The sequence below is a fragment of the Chelonia mydas genome, chromosome 7 (genome assembly GCF_015237465.2).
Source record: "Chelonia mydas isolate rCheMyd1 chromosome 7, rCheMyd1.pri.v2, whole genome shotgun sequence".
Lineage (NCBI taxonomy): Eukaryota > Metazoa > Chordata > Testudines > Cheloniidae > Chelonia > Chelonia mydas.
Genome location: NC_057853.1, coordinates 32198757 through 32218963, shown reverse-complemented (window position 1 = coordinate 32218963; position 20207 = coordinate 32198757). Strand labels below are relative to the sequence as shown.

Sequence of the window (20207 nt, the reverse complement as noted above, 5' to 3'; positions counted from 1 at the left end):
ATCTTGGTTAAAAAGAAAGACCAGCTCACAGTTTCTCTTCTTGGAAATTGAATCCTGCTCCTGATACCAGTGTTACCCCTTTTTGACCTGAGAATTAACTAAAAATTCAGTACACACCTCGTTGTTCCAGTTAGTAGGAGAAATTGGTGGTGGAGTCAGGTATCTATCATGTAATCCTGTTTATTTTCAAGGAATGTACAAAGTCCTGTTTCTCTGTGCAAGGCAGGAATCCAACAACAGGAGACAGTTTCTTTGCTCGCAGCTCCAAGCCCCTTTCTAGCCAGCACTTGGCGCAAAAGCTCTCTGTCTTGGCTTCTTCTCAGGTCCCATTTGCAGTGCTTCCATGGTTTTGTCTGGTGCTTCCTTGCTGCCTTCTCTCCACTCCTCTGGTTTTTCTGCTTCCACACACACACACACACCTCCACAAGCAACAGCCAGTGAAACCCTTCCACCCGCGTGTGCTTCGCATTTGTCTTTGTTTTGGGCAGTGATTCTGCCTGTGTTGGGATGAAGATCACTTGTTTCAGCTGCTTGTTCCTTAGAGTTTAAAGCCAGAAGAGACCATTAGAACAATCAGTCTGACCTCTTGATAGCTCCGGCTATTAAATTCCACTCAAATACCCCTCTGTTGAGCCCCATGACTTCAGTTAAACCAAAGCATTTCAGTCCTCAGGATACTAATCTGTTGTGAGCCCCAGACAGAGAACAAGAGAGACTGAGAGGACATCAATGCCTGAAGTCCCAGCAGTGGTAGGGAATTGACTAGTTGAGAAGCTCAGGTGATCCCAGCAGGTGACCCATGACCCATGCTATAGAGGAGGGTAAAATCCCCAAAAGTTCCTGCGAATTTGACCTGGGCAAAATTCCTTCCTGACCCCACATCTGGTGATCAGTTAGTCTCTGAGCATGTCAGCAAGACCCACCAGCCAGGCAACTAAAACAGAGGATTGTCTACACCGCCTGAGAGCACTGGCCCACCCCAGGGGACCATCTCTAACTCTGGCTGATGCTTCAGAGAAAGGGGGAAAAAAGCCACACATTACAACGTGTGTGTTAGGGGAAAAAAATCTTTCCTGACCCTTTCAGGCAGCCAGCTGAAGCATGAGATTAGGTACGAGTCATTCTCATAGTTCATACATAATATACATAATCCCTAATGCCTGCTGCCATAAAGGAGCTTAATGGCTTTTTACAACTACCTTAAATGAAGGGCAGCAACTACATCCAACCCAGAACAACAAGGTTTAACCTGACCCCTGTTAGTATTGTGTGCATGTGTGTGGGGATCTCTCTGTGAGCACCACCTTCCACTCTCCACTGGGCTTTGCTGGTGTGGTGTCTGCTGCCCATGCAGCCCAGTAATGGCCTGTGGTGCCCGGCTCCCCACCACAGGCTCCATCTCAGTGAATAGCCGCAGCATACCATTCCTGGCCAGTGGGGAGAGCGAGATCCTGGACCTGGACAGTGAGATGTACCTGGGGGGCCTTCCCGAGAACCGGCTGGACTTGATCCTACCCCCTGAGGTGTGGACTGCCTTCCTCAACTACGGCTATGTGGGATGCGTGCGGGACCTCTTCATTGACGGCAAGAGCCGGGACGTGCGGCGCCTGGCCGAGGTGCAGAGTGTGCCTGGCGTCTCCAGTTTCTGCTCCCGGGAGACCCTCAAGCAGTGCAGCAGTGCACCCTGCCGCAATGGGGGGGTCTGCCGTGAGGGCTGGAACCGCTTCGTCTGTGACTGCCTTGGCACTGGCTACCTGGGCAGAGTGTGCGAGAGAGGTGAGGGGGTCCTGGGGGCACTGGGTACCTGGCCAGGGTGTGTGAGTGATGAAGGGATATGGGGGGCACTGGGTACCTGGGCAGCATGTGGGAGTGATGAAGGGATATGGGGGCACTGGGTACCTGGGCAGAGTGTGTGAGTGATGAGGGAGCATGGGGAGCACTGGGTACCTGAGCAGGGTGTGAGAGTGATGAGGGGACTATGGGGGGCACGGGGTACCTGGGCAGGGTGTGGGAATGGTGAGGAGGCTATGGGGGGTACTGGGTATCTGGGCAGGGTGTGGGAATGGTGAGGAGGCTATGGGGGGCACTGGGTACCTGGGCAGCGTGTGGGAGAGGTTAGCAGGGCATGGGGGACACTGGGTACCCGGACAGGGTGTGGGAGAGGTTAGCAGGGCATGGGGGGCACTGGGTACCAGGGCAGGGTGTGGGAATGGTGAGGAGGCTATGGGGGGCACTGGGTACCTGGTCAGGGTGTGGGAGAGGTTAGCAGGGCATGGGGGACACTGGGTACTCGGACAGGGTGTGGGAGAGGTTAGCAGGGCATGGGGGGCACTGGGTACCAGGGCAGGGTGTGGGAATGGTGAGGAGGCTGTGGGGGGAATGGGAAACCTAAGCAGGATGTGGGAATGGTGAGGAGGCTGTGGGGGGAACGGGGTACCTGGGCAGGGTGTGGGAATGGTGAGGAGGCTATGGGGGGCACTGGGTACCCAGGCAGGGTGTGGGACAGGTTAGAGGAACATGGGGGGCACTGGGTACCTGGGCAGGGTTTGGAACAGGGGAGCGGGCATGGAACAGGTGAGGAAGGAATCCAGGAGGCTATCTGCCCCAACTGCAGGTGGGATCTCTGTGTTAGGGTCAGTCATGGGAAACATGGTGCCACCAGTGCCTCTTAGTGAGACAGATGGGCCCTGGCATCAGGACAGAACTGGTGAAAAGCTGATTCCTCAGCTCACTGGCAGCTCTGAAAAATCAGGGAAAGAAGTGAGTTTGGGTCAAAGGGAATTGGAACTTTCCTGGAATTTGCAACCAATCTAAAAGTCAACAATAAGTCTGTCTGGGGTGAACGCAATGGGCTGTTTGGTGACATCTTTAAAGGGCTGGACTCCTAAAACAGCTGAAGGAGGAGTATGCCTCCCTTATAACTTTTAGCCCCATGGTCAGCATACTCACCCGGGATGAGAGAGCCCTGGGTTCCAGTCCTTGCTCCAACGAATGCACTATTTATACAAAGTGGCACAGCTCCAACAGGCCAGACGCGGAGAAACCCACCCCAGAATAGGCTGTAGCTAGGTATTGGGGCATTCACCTGGAGTGGGAAGACTGCGGTTAGGTCGCTGCTCCAGAGGGGCTTCCCCCAACCCAGGTGAGTGCTCTAACCACTGGGCTAGAAGTCATTACCTCTGCCTCCAGCTGCAGTTTTGTGAATAGTACCAAAGTCCCACTATGAGCCTAGCCCCTACATTTGTTTTCTCTTAAACTGTTCGGTGAAATTTGCAAAGAGTTTGGGCTTGACCAAATCTGCGTTTTGGGGTTAATAAACTATTTGCCTTAAAACCTTTGCCCAGCTCTAATCAGGACTCCTGGGTTCCATGCCTAGCTGTGGGAGGGGGGGGGAGTGAAGTGTAGTGGTTAGAGCAGGGAGGCTGGGAGTCAGGACTCCTGGGTTCTGCATGGAGGGCTGGAGGGGGTTGGGACTGGGAGGAGGGGCTCTCTGGGTATTGGGTGTAAGGCAGAATCTAACACATGTTCTCTCTCTCTCTCTCCCCCCCCCCCATTCCTGTTCTTTTTTCACCGTCTCTCTCCTACCCCCATCCCCCTGCACCGCCACCCCTCGTTGTCCTCTACCCCTCAGAGGCCACGGTGTTGAGTTATGATGGCAGCATGTACATGAAGATCATGCTGCCAGGGGTGATGCACACGGAGGCCGAGGACGTGTCTCTGCGGTTCATGTCCCAGCGGGCCTATGGCTTCATGCTGGCCACCACCTCCAAGGAGTCGGCCGACACCCTGCGCCTCGAGCTTGACGGCGGGCAGATGAAGCTCACTGTCAACCTAGGTAACCACCCCCCGACCTGGGGATGCCCCAGTGCTGAAGGGGTAACCAGCTCCCTAGGGATCATCCCCTCCCTCTTGGCAGCTGGTTCCAGGTGTCCCCTGGGAAGAGGTGACCCTAGGGTGCACCTGTGCTGAGGGGTCATCCCCCGCTTTGGAGCTCTCTTGCGCCCATCTGGTCTTTAGAAAGACACCCCCTTTTCCAGGGGGATTCACCTTCGCACCCAGTTTGGCCTTGGTGCCAGAGGGCGGCTCCCTGTCCAGCATGGGACCCGCTATCTCCACTGCGCCTGGCCAATGGGGCGAGAGGGGCCCTTCAACTCACTGGCACCCCATTGGCTGGCAGGAGTTGGTGGGCCTGAGCGGGAAGAGCTCCCCACCTTTCTAAAGGCCTGGAAGGGTTCAGAGTGATTTCTAGCTCGCTGTTTTTAACCCTTCATCGGCGCAGACTCTGCCAGCCCAGCAAGCAGCAGCCGGGACCAAACCCCGCAACCTTTACCCCACCCTCTCATTCCCCCACTTCCTCCCAAACTCTGCCCATCCACAACCCCCCAAACCCTATCTCCACATCCTTCACTGCATCCCCAACCCCCCAAACCTCTGCAGACCCACAGACCCTCACCCTATCTTCACAACCCCTCAAATCCCATCCACATATCCCCAGGCCCCCAAACCTCTGCAGACCCCCAGGCCTCCACCCCATCTCCACAACCCCCTTACTCCACCCCAAAATCCTGAAGATCCACAGCGCCCCCCTCAACCAAACTCACAGCTGTCCCACATCCCTCCAACCTCAGCACAACTCCCAGTGGACATACTGCACTCCCAAACTCCACACCTCCTTCCCCCTGCCCCACCTGCCCTCATCTTCCCATCCCCCATGAGATTACCTCCCTTTTCCCCAGGAAGTTACCCCCTTTCCCTCCCTCCTTCATTCCTCTCCCCCCATGGAGTTACTTCCTTCCACTCATTTCTCACCCCCTTGGGCTCCCCCGTTGGCTCTTTGGTCCCGTGCCTGTTTGCGCCCCACTGTTCTGTTGTGGTTGACGACGTGCGTCAGACCCAGCCGTGTAGCCTGTGGGAATGGGGCCCCCTCTCCTTTCTTCCCAGGGAACCCAGAACCTCCTGTCCACAGCAGAGATCAGGGAATGGCAAGAGCTCCCCCTAACCTTCTAGGTAACGGAGGGCAGATCTGGGGTGGCACAGTGTACCCACCACTCCCTTAACCTCTTCCCTTCTGGCTATCTTGGGGTGTGGGACACCTCTATAGTGGGACACTGATGCCATCCGTATGGACCCAAGAGATGCCCCTGTGCTGTACAGCACCCCCAGCTTCACATAATGCCCCTCCCCCAGATTTGTGGGCATTGTTGGCACCCCAGAATCTATATATGACCCCCGCATCCATGGGGTCATGATTGACACCCCAGAATCTCTGGGCCCTGCCACCACATCACCTATTCATGGGGTGCAATCAACATGCTAGAATCCCCATGGTCCTCCCCAAGCCCCTTTAATTTGTTCCCCCAGTTCCAGAGGAGCTATGAAATCGGGTCTCCCAGATAATGTGGAGGATACCATAATGTGCCTGCCACCATAAGGAACAGTCTCCTGGGGCCAGAGTGGGGCACTGGGGAACCCCAGAAAGAGGGGTAAGAGCCCACCCTGAGCTGCATTTGCTAAGTAACCCCCCAAATTCCAGCCACGCTCCATAGACCCCCCCAGCACTCTCATTCCCTTCACCACCCCGTACTTTTCAGTGCTGGTCCCCCCCCGAATGCATTGGTGCTGGGTCTATGTTCCCTGATCTCTGCACGGTTCCAGGTCTGCCCAAGGAAGATGGAGGTGGTAGCAAGCGGGGGCAACCCAAGCTTGGCCCCCTAATCCATGCTAGCTGCAGGGGGACCCTGGTTGGGGGAGTGAAGGGGAGAGGAGGTGCCCCCCATGCATCTGAACATGGGGCTGCTCAGCAGGGGTTAACCCCCCTTGTTTATATCTTCCTTGTGGCACTGTTTGGGGTGCCAGGGTCAGGGAGGAAGAAGGGGGGGTGCATCCCCCACATTGCCTGCTGCACGGCTGGTGTTTGCAAGGTGGCCATTTGTCAGAGGGGTGGGGATTATCCGAACAAAGTGGGGGGAGGAGAATGAGCCCCATGAGGTGGCGGGAATTGACTGTGAACCCGTTAAAGATTATAAACCTTTCCTCTCCCGCAAAAAAGAGAAAGCTTAGCCCATACCTGTCACAGATGTGGCCAATCCACTTTCTAAACTGGTTCCAAGTTAGTCCACTTTCTAAAGTGGTTCTGGGCTAATCCACTGTCCGAACCAGTTCCTACTAAACTGGTTTAAACATGTCAGTCCTTGTAGATGGGATTCAGATTGATCTGAGGAATTAGGTCCCAGTCCAGGTCCTGGCTCAGTTTCCCAAGCCTAGCTGGGCCAACATCCTACCTTGAGCTCGGACTGTAAAGCTTCATCCAAATCCAGTTTGACAAACCTAGTTAGAAACCCAGTAAACCGGGACCTTTCTGTGACCCTGTTTCTGGTCAGCTTCCTCATCAGACTCCTCATTGCCCGTCCTCCCCTCCCCCGAACAGCGTCAATCTGCTTCCTAAACTGGTTTAGGCCAGTTTCCTTTATAAACCAGCTCAGGCCAATTCCCTTTAACAAACTAATTCAGGCCTACAATCTCCGCAAGTGGGGACGCAGTTATACCAGGATAAAGGTGCCTTAGGACCTGTCCACATGGGGAAATTTCCTGGCATAGCTACAGCAAAATGGTTATTGTTAATTATTAACTCCCCGTATGGACACTCTGTTCTGGAATAAAAGTGATTTTATTCTGGGATAATTACTCCGCTTGCCAAGCTCTGCCGGGGAATTTCCCCATGCGGACAAACTCGTATCAGAAAAGCTTGTTCCGTGCCTCTACAGGAATAGCTATGCACATTTATACTGGTACAACCACATCCACATTAGGCAACACTGTTCCGGGAAGCTAAAGCAAGACAACTTGTTTGTGTAGCCAAGGCTGGAGATTGGAACCTCTTTGGGAGTAGAGACTGGCTTTTTGTTCGATGTCTGTCCAGCACGTGGCACAATGGAGCCCTGCTGCATCATTATTAGAATGACTCGTTTATGACTTGCATTGCGGAAGTGCCTGTGAGCCCCCATCTTGGTTGCACCAGGTGCTGTACAGACACAGTCCAGTTATCATATGCAACTAGAAATGATGCAGCCCCACTGGTGGCCAGGAAGGTAGTCTGGGGCTGTAGGTGGGGTACCTTTAAGGGACCAGTTCCTACCAAATTTGGGGTTCTCTTCCTCAGTGTGAGAGGCTTCCATTCCCCTGGGCTCCAAATGGCCGCCTTGACCCACGTCTGTCCCCGGATGGTGGGCTGTGAATTGGATGGTTGTTTGCAGAAGTAACTTTGAAGGATGTAAAACTGTTGCGTTCTCTTCTCTCTTCCCCTACCCCCCCATCACCCTGGCCCCCGTCTCAGACTGTGTCAGGATAGGCTGTAACCCCAGTAAGTCACTTCTTTACCTTTGGGGTTTTTATTTCATGTTCTCTCTCTTCTGCTCATTAAATGAACCGGGTGAATTTTGGGGGTCAATCCTAATGGAAAGGTGACAGGCGTATGTCTGTAGCTGATTTGCTATGACGCTGCACAGAAGAGGTGGAGGAGCTGGGACTCCTGGATACTATTCCTGGCTCTGGGAGGGCAATGGTGTCTAGCAGTTAGTGTGTGTGGGCTGGGAGGTAGAACTGGGTACTGTTTTCAGCTCTGAGAAGGGAGCGAATATAGGGGTTAGTGCAGAAGGGCTGAGTCAGAACTTCTGAGTTCTACCCTTGTTCAGGGAGAGACATGAGGTCTGGTGGCTACAGCAGCGGACTGGGAGTCAGGACTCCTAGGTTTTATCCCCAGTGCTGCCCATTTTAGCATGTCACCTTAAAATGAGTCACTTCACTGCTCCTTGCCTCAGTTTCCCCTTGCCTCAGACTGACTGCACCTGCCCTGTAGGTGCATGTCTGAGCTTTATACTCCTAATGCATGCTTGATGCTTACAGAGCCTCATATAGGGTGGGAGGGTTGGCTAGGAATTGCCTTGCACCCCATCCCCAGGTGGGCCTGGAACACCCCAAGACAGGACCTGCTATTTCCCCCCACCCCATGGCTTGGCCCCTCGGGCACTGTTGACACACTGCCCTCCTCCCTGCAGCCTATGTGCACCACTGCCCCTGCAGGTTGGATTTGGAAACACACTATGGGGTGTCATAAGCCCCCCTACTGAAAGCAACTGAGGGGGAGTCTCTAGTTCATGGTTCTCGCCCTGCCCAGCACGGAGCTGCTCAGCAGATCTGGGGGTAAGGGCAAATTAAACACACACACCTGTGTCCCCACAGACGAGTGGCAAAGCCCTGGTGGTAAGTGACTGGCACCTTGCTTTGGGATGATAGGTGCAGGGCAGCACAGCACCTTGGTCCTTCTTTCTGTGCCCACAACACACACCACATGCACAGGCAACACATGGTTACATAGACTCACCCAGCCACAACACCACACAGCCATACCACAGTCTGCCCTAGACACACACAATCAGCTACACACACAAATACACAAACTTTCACACTTATCACACATAAACAAAGAGATTCACAGAAGGACAACTGCACCAAACCACCACACCCCCATGCAGCAGGTCTCATTCACTCACGTAGATGGCAACACACACACGCACTGAGGAGAGTAGATCTTACTCCTTCCAGCAGGGGGACACTGATATGCACACTGGCCAGAGAACAGATCCAAATGCATGTATGCATGCCAGCTAGGGGAACATTATACCACATAAAGACTGTCGTGGGAGGTACCCAGTACACATACATGTGTGCCAGCTGTGGTGTGTGTCACACCATTACATGAATGTTCCAGCCAGGGATGTACACCATTACATATACATGTGCATTGACTGAGGGGCACACAGTTACACGCGTGTATGCACTGGCTGGGGGGCACATGGTTACATGCGTGTATGCACTGGCTGGGGGGCACATGGTTACACACATGTGTGCACTGGCAGGGGGCACACGGTTACACATGTGTGCGCTGTCTGGGGGGCAGCCATGGTTACACTCACGTGTGTTCAGGGCTGCACTCGTGCAAGCAGTGACATGCAGCCCCCAGGTGTGATGCATCTCCTGACAGCGAGGAGCGCCACCCCTTGGACTCAGGTGCGTAGATGGGCCAATGGCATTTCATTGGCTAGAAAGGGGTGGGGCCCCATAGTGGGAATAAGCCCCAGCTGTTGTGCATGTGGGTTCCTAATGTGGTGGGAGGGTAACACCTAATCACCAGGCAGGTGAAGAATTTACTACCAGGTCATGGAAGGGGAAGCTGAGACATAAGGAGGGAAAGAAGTGACCAATCCCCAAGATAACAGAGACAGAGCTGGGGAGAGAACACAGGAGTCCGGGCTCCCAGCCCCAACAGAGATTTCCATGTCTCCCATACAGTCCCTGATCTAAACTGCTGTATTGCTCCCCTCCCCGGGTCTGGGAAATCCAGCCAGGATTCACCCTGACAAAGAGTTCCAGGTGTTTGGTGGGTGGGTTCCAGCTCCAAATGAGCCTTAGAAGCCATATCTGAGATGGGAATTGGGAGGAGAGCCAGGGGTGGGGGAGGATGATGGAGGTCCCTACACCATGGGCAGAGACTTAGTGCAGAAAGGTGTGTGGGTGAGGGTTGGGAGTGAGTATGAGAAGGGAGGGTAGGGATGATATGTGGAAAGTGGGTAAGGGGGATGGGGAATGAGGTGGGGATGGCGTGGCTCTGGGGATGGGGGGACACGGAGGCGAGGACTGCAATATGTAGAAAGGGGCTGGGGATCAGAGGGGCAGTGATTAGGGGTGGGGTGAAGGAGTGTATTTCCTCACTGGTTCCCTCACCCCTAATCACTGCCTCTCTAACCCCCATCCCCAGATGTGGGGCCTGGGGGGATCCCCATCCCCAGGTGTGTTGTAGCCCCCAGGGCAGGGAAGGAGAGATCTCTGTGCTGGAGTGGGGAAAATACAGCCGGGCCCCCCTCCCCCAACTCTGGTGAGGAGGTGGCTCTTTTGCTTTGGGAACCTGTGCGAGGTCAGGATCCCTTGAACACCCGCTCCCCACCATCACTCCCTGATCCCCAGAGTCCTTTATTCCAGCCAGCAAAAGGGTGCCTCCATTGCTGGATGAGGAGCTGCAGTGTCCGGGTTTCCCCACCAGGTGGCAGAACCCACCTGTGCAAGCCTCATTTACCTGGGCTAATGGCAGTTGGGATGGCATCAGCCCGCTAACCCAGTGGCTGCTGCTGCACTGTGCCCAGCACTGCGGGAGTGTGTGGAGAGGAATATTTCCCATTGTCATCCACCTGCCCCCTCAGAAATGAATAATCTGGGTACTACCACACTTCAGACTATAAACAATAACAAATTAGCCATACTCGCTGTAAACCTGGGCTGATTAGCTTCCATGCAATTAACATAGGTCCTTCTGCAATACAAATACATAATAATTAGCCCATCTCTTTATCCAGCTGGGGATATCAACCCCTGTGCAATTAATAACATGCAAAATAATAATTAATGAACCACTTTCTTAGAGAACTTGGATTGCTAGGACCATACAATTATTAATACGCATAGCTGCTGATTATTTAGCCCCTCCTCTCCCTATAGATCAAGAGTTGTTAGAGTCCCTGCAATTAATAACGTAGGCCAGGGCTGCACTACTGGTGGCCATAGGGCTGTATCCGGCCCGCCAAGCAGGAGACTGCTCCCTGACACCTGCTGGAGGAAGGGCCAGAGGCAGCTGCCCCTGGTTACAGTCGGCTCGCTCTGGGAAGGCCTGGTGGCCAGTGTTTTCTAATAGGAAGACGTGTCCCTGGGCAGGGGCACAAGCTCATCTGCCTTCCCACAGATCGTGGAGCTGAGCAATGGCAGGCAGGCATATGTAAGGTGATGCCATGCAGCATGGGGATGTCACTGCAGGACTGCTCTGGCACATGTTCTCGCAGCAGCAGGGGTCACTTCTTCCTGGACCATGCTGGCCCGCCAGAGGGGCTGTTGGGGCCTCTGCTACCTTAAGTTGCCCATCCCTGCATTAGGCCCAAGTAGAAATACCATAATTAATTAGCCCCTCCCCTATGTACCTGGGGATTATTAGCCCCCATACAATTAATGTATGCAAAATACTAATGAACCATTCTCCCAGAGACCTGGGGTTGTTGGTGCCTTGCAATTAATGTTGGTCCTACTGCAATACAAATAATTAGCCCTTTCCTTCTCCGTATACCTGGGATTGACACCCCATGCAACTAATATGCCCATTGATTAATTACCCACTACCACATGCAATTATTATGAATACTAATTAAGGTCCTCCCTAGATAGCTGGGTTTAATAGCCCACATACAATTAATAATAATTAATGAACCATTCCCACACAGACCTGGGGTAGTTAGAAAGCAAATAATGTAGGCCCTACTACAATACAAATGAGTCCCTCCTGTCACCACATCCACCTGGGTCTGTTAGACTCCCATGCAATTATTTATAGGCATGGTAAAATCTATTAAATAGCCACATCCTCCCATGCAAAGTGACCTGGCATTAACCCTCCCATGCAATGAATTAGTTGCCTATGGTAATGATTCATTAGCTACTTACAAGCTCTCAGCTCTGCCTCCACCCTGCTTTAAGGAACCCTGGATTGGGAGGGGGTGATTCAGGAGAGGGGGGGTCTCTTGGGTCACCCCTACCAGCTGGGGGTGAATGAGAAGTTGAGGTGCTAATGGGGGGGAGGGATAGTGGGTTAGGATTAGCTATGGGTATTACTTTTTTCCTAGCCTGTGGTTTGAGGGGTCCCCAGCTCCACATTTCTGACCTGGGGGGCTTCCCTGGAGCTGCAGGGATGGATTTCAAGATGATCTGTCATTTCTTCACTTGTTCTCTTGCTCACCAGCAGGTGGTGACACACACACACACATTCTCCAGTAGCAATCCTCGTTGTTATGTCTTCGGTCTGTGTGTGCGTGTGTGAAAGAGAGAGAGACTAGCAAGGTGGAGAGCTGAATAAAGCAGTGTAGGTGTGCTCTGCGTTTATAGGCCGTGCGTGCAATTGCATCTAGCAGTAGTGTACAGTGGGATGTAGGTGTGCTCAGGGCTGTGTGTATGCAGTTATACCCAGTCGGGTATGTGTGCAGTGGGGTGTAAGTGTGGTTATACCCAGCAGGGGGGTGTAGTGGGCTGTGCATGTGCTCAGGGCTCTCTATGTATATGGTACACCCAGCAGGGGATTGTATTGGGTTGTAGATATGCTCAGGGCAGTGTGCAGTTACACCTATTGGGCTCTGAAGTGGGGTATAGTTGTGCTCAGGGCTGTGTGTGTATGGTTACACCGAGCAGGGGATTGTAGTGGGGAGTGGGTGTGCTCAGGGCTGTGAGTGTGTATGGTTACATCCAGCAGGGGGTTGTAGTGGGGTGTGGGTGTGCTCAGGGCTGTGCATGCAGTTGCAGGCTGTAAGGTTTGGGCCTGAATTTCCTGGGGAGCTGTATTTTCCTAGCCCTGAGCCAGAGTTTCCCCCCAGCAGCTGTCACAGCCTCTCCAGAGCACGGGCACCATCCCAGCATAGCAACTGCAGAGCAGGAGTGCAGTGTGGTGAGGAATGGAGGGAGTGATGAACTACCCCATCCCTCGCCCATCCCCCTGTACACGCTCTCTGCCATCAGAGAGTGTATGGGCTGTAGCGGGGTGGGGGGTATATTGGGGGTCTGTATAGTCCCAGCCTTTTGTCAGCTGGGGCAGTCTGGCGGGGGGGGCGGTGTCTGCGTGTGTTCAGTGTGTATCTGGGGAGGGGGAGATGCTACCTAAGTTGTTATGGGGAGGTTGGTGGCGGGAGCTGGGTGGGTGCTGCCAGCTGGGTGAGTACTGGGGGTTGTGTGTGTTCAGGATGTGTCCAGCCAGGCAGGGGAGGGGCTGGCACCTGGGGGCTGTCTAGGCCTTGTGCCCATTCCCCCGACCCTACTGGAGCACTAACCCCCTGTCCTGCCCCTGTCCCCAATTCAGGTAAAGGCCCCGAGACCCTCTTTGCTGGCCACAAACTCAACGACAATGAGTGGCACACAGTGCGGGTTGTGCGTCGCGGGAAGAGCTTGCAGCTCTCGGTGGATAACGTCACTGTGGAAGGTACGTGAGGACCCCAGACTGGGATAGCAGGGGGTTGAGGGGCACCGGCAGAGCTGGGGTGGGGGGAGCCCAGGGCTGGGATAGCAGGGGGCTGAGGGGCACCGGCAGAGCTGAGGTAGGGGGAGACCAGGGCTGGGATAACGGGGCTGCCAGTTGGGATGGAGGGGTACCAGCGGGGTGGGGTGAGAGCACAGGTCTGGTGACTGCCCCCTGTCCCACCCTGGTGTGTAACAGTGCCCTGCCCTGCTCCCGCTCCAAGCAGGGCAGATGGCCGGCGCGCACACCCGCCTGGAGTTCCACAACATCGAGACCGGCATCATGACGGAGCGCCGCTTCATCTCCGTGGTGCCCTCGAACTTCATCGGGCACCTGAGCAGCCTGGTGTTCAATGGACTGCCCTATATGGACCTGTGCAAGAATGGCGACATCAGCTACTGCGAGCTCAATGCCCGCTTCGGCCTGCGCAGCATCATTGCCGACCCCGTCACCTTCAAGAGCCGCGCCAGCTACCTGGCGCTGGCCACGCTGCAGGCCTATGCATCCATGCACCTCTTCTTCCAGTTCAAAACCACCGCCACTGACGGCCTCATCCTCTTCAACAGCGGCAATGGCAACGACTTCATCGTGGTGGAGCTGGTCAAGGGGTGAGACGCAGCCCCTGCCCCCTGTTTCCCCCTGGCCCCGGGCTCCTCGCCCTGTCCGCTGGGCAATGGGCCCAGCCCCAGGGAGCAGGCCTAATGCCCAACCTCTGATCCATGAGGTATGGCCTCTGGGCCCACTGCTGCATCCTCAGGCACAATACTCCACCCCCCTGGCTCTTCTGCCCTCCCCAGCCCACTAGGGTCTTTTCTCCACCCCCGCTCTCTGCTCCGCCCACTGCCCTGCCTCTCTCACTGCCCCTCATGGGGAGCCCTGCCCTGCCCTGCCCTCACTGACCCCAGCTCTGCCTCAAGTGCTGCCCACAGGGCGCTGAGCCTCATGCAGGGGCCTAGGTCTCCTGTCCATTGCCCTGCCCTCTGGGCACATGCTCCTCCCGCTGCCCTGCCAACCAGACCATCTGCCCACCCACTCGCAGCACCACCTCACGCTCCACTGCCCCCTCCATACAGGTACATCCACTATGTCTTCGACCTGGGCAATGGGCCGTCGCTGATGAAGGGGAACTCGGACAAGCCGGTTAACGACAATCAATGGCACAACGTAATCGTGTCACGTGACACCAGTAACATCCACACGCTCAAGATCGACTCCCGCACTGTCACCCAGCACTCCAACGGTGCCCGCAACCTGGACCTCAAGGGTGAGCTGTGCCAGCCAGCACTGTGCCAAGAGGACACTGGGGGCACACTCCCCTCACAGGCAGTGCTTGCCCCAGTGTGGAGCTAAGAGAGGCTGTGCTGCAGGGTGTGGGGGTCGGTAGTGGGGGCTGCGCTGCGCTCGGGTGTTGGTGTGGTGGGACTGTTGCAGATTGCAGTGAGGGATCAGTATGGGGGGGCTGTGTTGCAAGGAAGCAGAGGGGCAGAGTGGGGGGGCCTGGGCAGCAGGGGCCAGTGGGGGTGTGGTGGTGGGATGGTGGTGTGGGGCAATCTCCCCATGCAGCCAGCACTGTCTGTATCTCAGATTGGATTGTTTTGCTGAATCTCCCCAGCTGTGTCCATTCAGTTTGGAATTCTGCCTCACTTCCTGTCCTAAACTGCTGTGGGGTTATGAAAAGCCCCGCGCCCCACCCCAGAGGTGGCCGTATCTCAACACTGGCCGGTGCAGGGGAGTCCCTGACTTAGACTGAGCCAAGCACTGGGGTCAGTATTCCTGCAAGCGAAAGGACCCAGAGGTTCTGGTCCATTCTTTGCCCCTGTGTGCATGGATCACTCAATTGGCCGGGAGCAGGCCGGTGCTGGGGGGCTGTCATGGATCCACAGGCTTCGGGCTGTGCTGCCAGCTTTGTGGAGGAATCCCTTCGTTGTGCCAGACCCCAGGGCTCTCACTCTTTCTCCAGGGCAGGCCACGTGGCCTCCCGCCTGCTGAGACTGACCCTATGTCTGTCTGCCCGCCTCCCTCGTTTCCAGGTGGGAGCTGCCAGCTTCCTCCAGCAGCCAGCGCTTCACCCCCAGCTCCCTCTCCCACTCCTTTCTTCTCCAACTAGGGTCTGGGCTCAGCTTCCCTGCTGGGAGTGTGGGTCCCTGAGTCACTGAGGCTGGCCTGGTCTCTCTGGCCCCTTGCTGTTCTGGGTCGGTTACAGCTGGTTCCTGGAGGGCTCTGTTCATTCCACCCAGACAGGGAGGTGACTCTCGCCCCTGTGTCTCTTTGGACTTGTCTTCACTAGAAAATTAGGTTGGTTTACGTATATCGCTCAGGGGTGTGAAAAATCCACAACCCCTGAGCACCGTAGCTAAGCCAACCTAAGCCCTGGGCTACGCTACAAAATCACTTTGGTATTACTACGTCACTCAGGGTGTGAATAATCCACACCCCTGCGCAACATAGTTCTATCGACCTAAGTGCCGCTGTGTCCACAGGAGGGCTACTCCCCTCCACAGAGCTACTGGCTCTCGCAGAGGTGGAGTAACTATGCCCCCAGGAGAAGTTCTCTCCTTGGCGTAGGAGCATCTTCTCTTAAGTGTGACAGCTGTGCGTCTTCACCAGTGCAGTGTTTTAAGTGTAGACCTGCCCTTAGTCTTTCCCCCCCACTGAGTAACAATGCATCATATAGGGGAAACCGAGGCACACGCAAGGCCATGTCTGCACTGCCATTTATGTCGCTGAGAGGTATGAAAAAAACACCTCCCTGAGCGACGAACATTTCGCCAGCATAAGTGGCAGTGAGCACAGCGTCATGTCGGCAGGAGAAGATACCACCATTCATTGAGGTGGCTTTATTATGTCGATGGGAGAGCTCTCTCCTTCCAACACAGAGCAGCTACCTGAGTGCTCTTACAGCAGTGCAGCTGCATCGGTACAGCTCATGGCCTATGACTCCCAAGAACAGTACCCAAAATTCCCGCTTTGTCACAGCCTGCACCCCAGAGGACCTCCAGCACTGCCCCCATCCCAAAAAACACTCAGCAGCACCCCATTGTGGTGCTCGGGTTCATTGAGGGAGGGCAGGCCTGGGCTGATGGGAGTTGATTGGGGCACTGGGGGGTTCATGAGGTGGGAGCAGTGCTGGGCTGATGGGGGGAGAAGGGGAGTTGATTGGGGTGCTGGGGGCTCATGGGCTGGGAACAGCACTGGGCTGATGGAGGGGGGAGAAGGGGAGTTGATTGGGATGCCGTGAATTTGGTAGGGCCCTATTCATGGGGTGGGGACAGCGCTGGGGTGACAGGGGAAGGGGAGTTGATTGGGGCGCTGGGGGGATCGGGGGTGGGGGCAGCGCTGGGGGGAGATGGGGAGTTGATTGAGGTGCTGGTGTTCCTGGCAGGTACTGTTGGGTGCCGGGGTATTGAATGTTCACGGGGGCTGGGGTTTATTGGGGGATCCCCAGGGGGAGGGGGAAAGAGAAGTGAATCCTGTTGCCCCTCCATGCCAGAGTGTGGTGGAAGGGCTGATTTATGGGAAGGGGGTGGGGGGGCAGAGGGGCCTTCCTCCCCCCGCCCCCCCAGGGCTATGTCTGACACCCCATAAATCACTGGCTCAGCAGAGTAAGAGCTTCCCACAGTGCCCCGGGGTGGGGTGGGGGTGGGGAGCAGAGAGGTTGGCCTTCAGGAACGAATCACTTCAACCCCCCTCCACCAGTCCCACGGTCCCTGTTCATGGGGCCTGGATTCCTTTGCTCCCCCATCCCCAGGGCATGGGTTGTGGGGACAGCTGGGGCACGTGGACTGATGGGGGGGCTTTAGGTCCTCCCTTGGCCGGGTCTGTTCGGTGGAAGGGAAGGTGTGGGGGGGGCTAAAGGACGCTTTGCCCACTGACGTGTCTCGTGCCCTCCCCAGGAGAGCTGTACATCGGGGGGCTGAGCAAGAACATGTTCAACAACTTGCCTAAGCTGGTGGCCTCGCGGGACGGCTTCCAAGGCTGCCTGGCCTCCGTGGACCTCAACGGCCGCCTGCCCGACCTCATCGCTGACGCCCTGCACCGGATCGGGCAAGTCGAGAGGGGCTGCGACGGTAAGAGTCTCGCCACTGCCAGAGCCCACCCTCCTCCGGCCCGGCCTCACCCAGCAGGGGGCGCTGTAGGCTCAGACAATCCAGGTCTCCCCATTCCTAGTGCCCCGACTCCTCTCCTGCTGATAATGGGGATTGCGCCTCGGAAGCCAGCCTGCTTCCAGCCCATCCATTTCTCCCCCGCCTCCCGTGGGTGACTCTGGCCCCGTGGTGGGGGCTAGTGGGAGGACCAGAGAGATGCAGGCACCTTCATTAGCTGCCAGCTCCCAGCCATGAGCATTATGTCTCTCATCAGATGCTGCCTTGTATCAGCCATGGGATGGTGGGGGGGCTGCCAGGGATTCTCCCCTACGGGCTCCGGTTCCTCACCTGCCATTCCTGCCTCCTTCCCCAGCCCCTGGTGTAATACGCCCGGGCACCTGGATGCTACCCAGCTCTGGGAGGGGTCTGCGGGTTGGAGCGGGGGGTCTATCCCCAGCTCTGCCCCTGACTCGTTGCAGGTCCCCTCCTCTCTCTCACCTGCTTTTTTCCACTCTGCCCATGGGGGTTTATGACCCCAAGCCCTGTCCCGAAGGGCTGGGGGAGCCAGGCCAATAACACTCGTCCCTGCCCCTTGCCCCCAGGGCCCAGCACCACATGCACTGAGGACTCTTGCGCCAACCAGGGCGTCTGCCTGCAGCAGTGGGACGGCTACACGTGTGACTGCACCATGACCTCGTACGGTGGCCCCGTGTGCAACGACCGTGAGTGCTGTGGCATGGGAGAGGTGCATGCCTGCTGGCTGGGGGATGGGGAAGGATCCTGCAGGGGGAACTGCATGCCGGGATGGGAGGAGGGAAAAGGATTGTGCTGGGGGGCTGTGTGTGTTGGGATGGAAGGAGGGGGAAGGATTGTGCTGGGGGATTGCAGGGAGAAGGGTGGGGCACTCACACTGTGGTTCTGCGAGTCTGGAGGATCAGGGGGAGGGTGCTAGGACTGGGGGTGCCATGTGCCCAGCTAGGGGTTGGGCAGGAGGAGGATGATCATACTGGGGATGTCGTGAGCTGGGAGCATCAGGAGCCCAGAGGAGCACTCACATGGGGCAGTGGCTTTGGCCTGGCTGCGGATTGTGGTTTGACTGGTCTCTGGGAACACCACTGAACTAATAAAATTTGGGGGTGCCCCAGGCTGGGTCTGTGGGTCTGGTTCTTGGGCCCACATTGAGCCCATTGGCTGGGGTCCAGAAACTGGAAAGATACCAGGGGGTGGGTCTCTGTGCCAGGGCTGCTGCGCAGGTTGTATCAGAGCTGTGGGCCATCTTGATGCCAGGGGCTAGTTGGCACTGTAGGACAGGTGGGCACTGTGGGCTCTGCCCATGGGCCTGGGTCCTTGGTCTGGTTCAGCTCTGTAGGGTGGGTCCATGGGCTGAATCTGTGGGTTAGATAAGCCCTGTGGGGTGGATCGGCTGGGGTGGGTCCATGGGACTGGATCATGGTCTGGTTCAGCTCTGTGGGGTGAGTCTGTGGGGCAGGGTCCATGGTCTGGTTCAGCTCTGTGGGGCTGCATCCATATGTTGGCTCAGGGCTGTGGGGCAGATCCATGGAGTGTGTGAGTTGGACAGTGAATTGAGTCCACATCTCAGAGATGCCTCCTGTGACAACTTCTCAGCATTGCCCAGCAACTGGGCCCAGGGGTCTGATCCATTCCCCACAGGCACCCCCTCCCCCCTAAGCAGATCCTGGCGTGGGGCATGGGGCTGGGATCCAGGCTATGGGGAGGGACACCCAGCTTTGTTGGTGGTTGGGGAGCTCTGCCTACTGGTAATGGGGGTGGGGCATGTGTGAGTGATTCTCATTGGCACTGCATAGTGGGCACTGGAGTGTGGAGTGTCCTAGCTCTGCTCTTGGCCCAAGCCCATCACCAGGGCATCTGATGAGCCCCCAGGAATTCCTGTCCTCTGCGTTGTCCTCTCCCTCTGTAATTCCCTCCTCCCCCGACGCCCGCTACACTGGGCTTTGCACATCTATGTGAGAGGGGAAATATGTTCCGGGAGGGAAGGAGGGAGTGTAAAGGGGAGCCATGGAGGAGGAGTATGAGGGAGTGGGAGGTGGAGAGGGAGCAGTATGAGGCATGGATGGAGATGGAGGTGGATCGAGGAGGAGTATAAAGGAGTTGGGGGAGGCAGCATGGGGCATGGATGGAGAGGGTGGAAGGGGATGGGGGTGGATAGAAGAGGAATATGAGGGAGTGGGAGGTGGAGAGGGGGCAGTATGGGGCATGGATGGAGGAGCAGGATAGAGGAGTGGTGGAGGGTGTGTTTGGGATGGATGGATGGGTAGAGGAGGGGTGTGTGAGGACATGCTGCAGAGCTGAGTCCCAGATCTGAATCCCCCGATGTCCCAGTGCTATTGGGGGCCCTTTCTCATCCTGGCACCCATCTGTCCTCCCTCTGGCCAGTCTGTGCTGCTGACCCCCACCTGGGGGCCCCAGTGAGGGCTGAGGTTCCACCCTGCACTGCGATGGATGGAGTGGCAGGCCTGATGTGATAGCCTAATTAGTGCTGGGCACGGGGCGTGAGGGGACAGGCTCCCTCAGCGCAGCCAGCTGGATTAATGGGTCTACAGCGCAGGAGCTGCCCTGGGCATCGCTCACACATCGCATGAGCTGAAGTCTCATTTATCTCCCCCCCCCCCCCGCCCCCATTTTTAAATGGTCATTGTCTGGGCTTTGCTTTGGGGACGTTTCATCTCTGCACTGACAGCCTCCAGCGCCACCTGCTGGAAGAGGCTGGGGCTGGAGTAGCTGGGAGCTCCCGCCAGCCAGCGCTCCACCCCACTCCCTATGGCGCCGCGTGCTGGGAGAGGCTGGGGCTGGAGTAGCTGGGAGCTCCCCCCAGCCAGCGCTCCACCCCACTCCCTGTGGCACCCCATGCTGGAGTAGCTGGGAGCTTGCCCCGCACTCCATAGGAGGTGCTCTCCCTTCACAGTCAGTGCTGACCCCAGTTCCCCAGTACAGTGCTAAGGGCTGCTGCACTGCTGAAGTTTCCAACTTTGGCTGTAAAAACAACCTGC

General features: G+C 56.4%; 1 protein-coding gene across 28 annotated transcripts in view; it reads left to right on the top strand.

Moving 5' to 3' along the window:
* The window catches only part of NRXN2 (neurexin 2), a 274349-nt gene that overhangs the window by 128722 nt on the left and 125420 nt on the right, over positions 1 to 20207 (top strand). For 13 of the 28 annotated variants that reach the window (XM_043551343.1, XM_043551341.1, XM_043551330.1 and 10 more), the window contains 8 exons: positions 1393 to 1776; positions 3632 to 3835; positions 7334 to 7360; positions 12938 to 13057; positions 13317 to 13701; positions 14167 to 14357; positions 16987 to 17160; positions 17781 to 17900. In XM_043551343.1, the coding sequence (XP_043407278.1) occupies positions 1393 to 1776; positions 3632 to 3835; positions 7334 to 7360; positions 12938 to 13057; positions 13317 to 13701; positions 14167 to 14357; positions 16987 to 17160; positions 17781 to 17900 (1605 nt within the window). The remainder of the gene's footprint in view (positions 1 to 1392; positions 1777 to 3631; positions 3836 to 7333; positions 7361 to 12937; positions 13058 to 13316; positions 13702 to 14166; positions 14358 to 16986; positions 17161 to 17780; positions 17901 to 20207) is intronic. The other 15 variants (XM_037904496.2, XM_037904495.2, XM_043551342.1 and 12 more) reach the window with 3 other exon arrangements.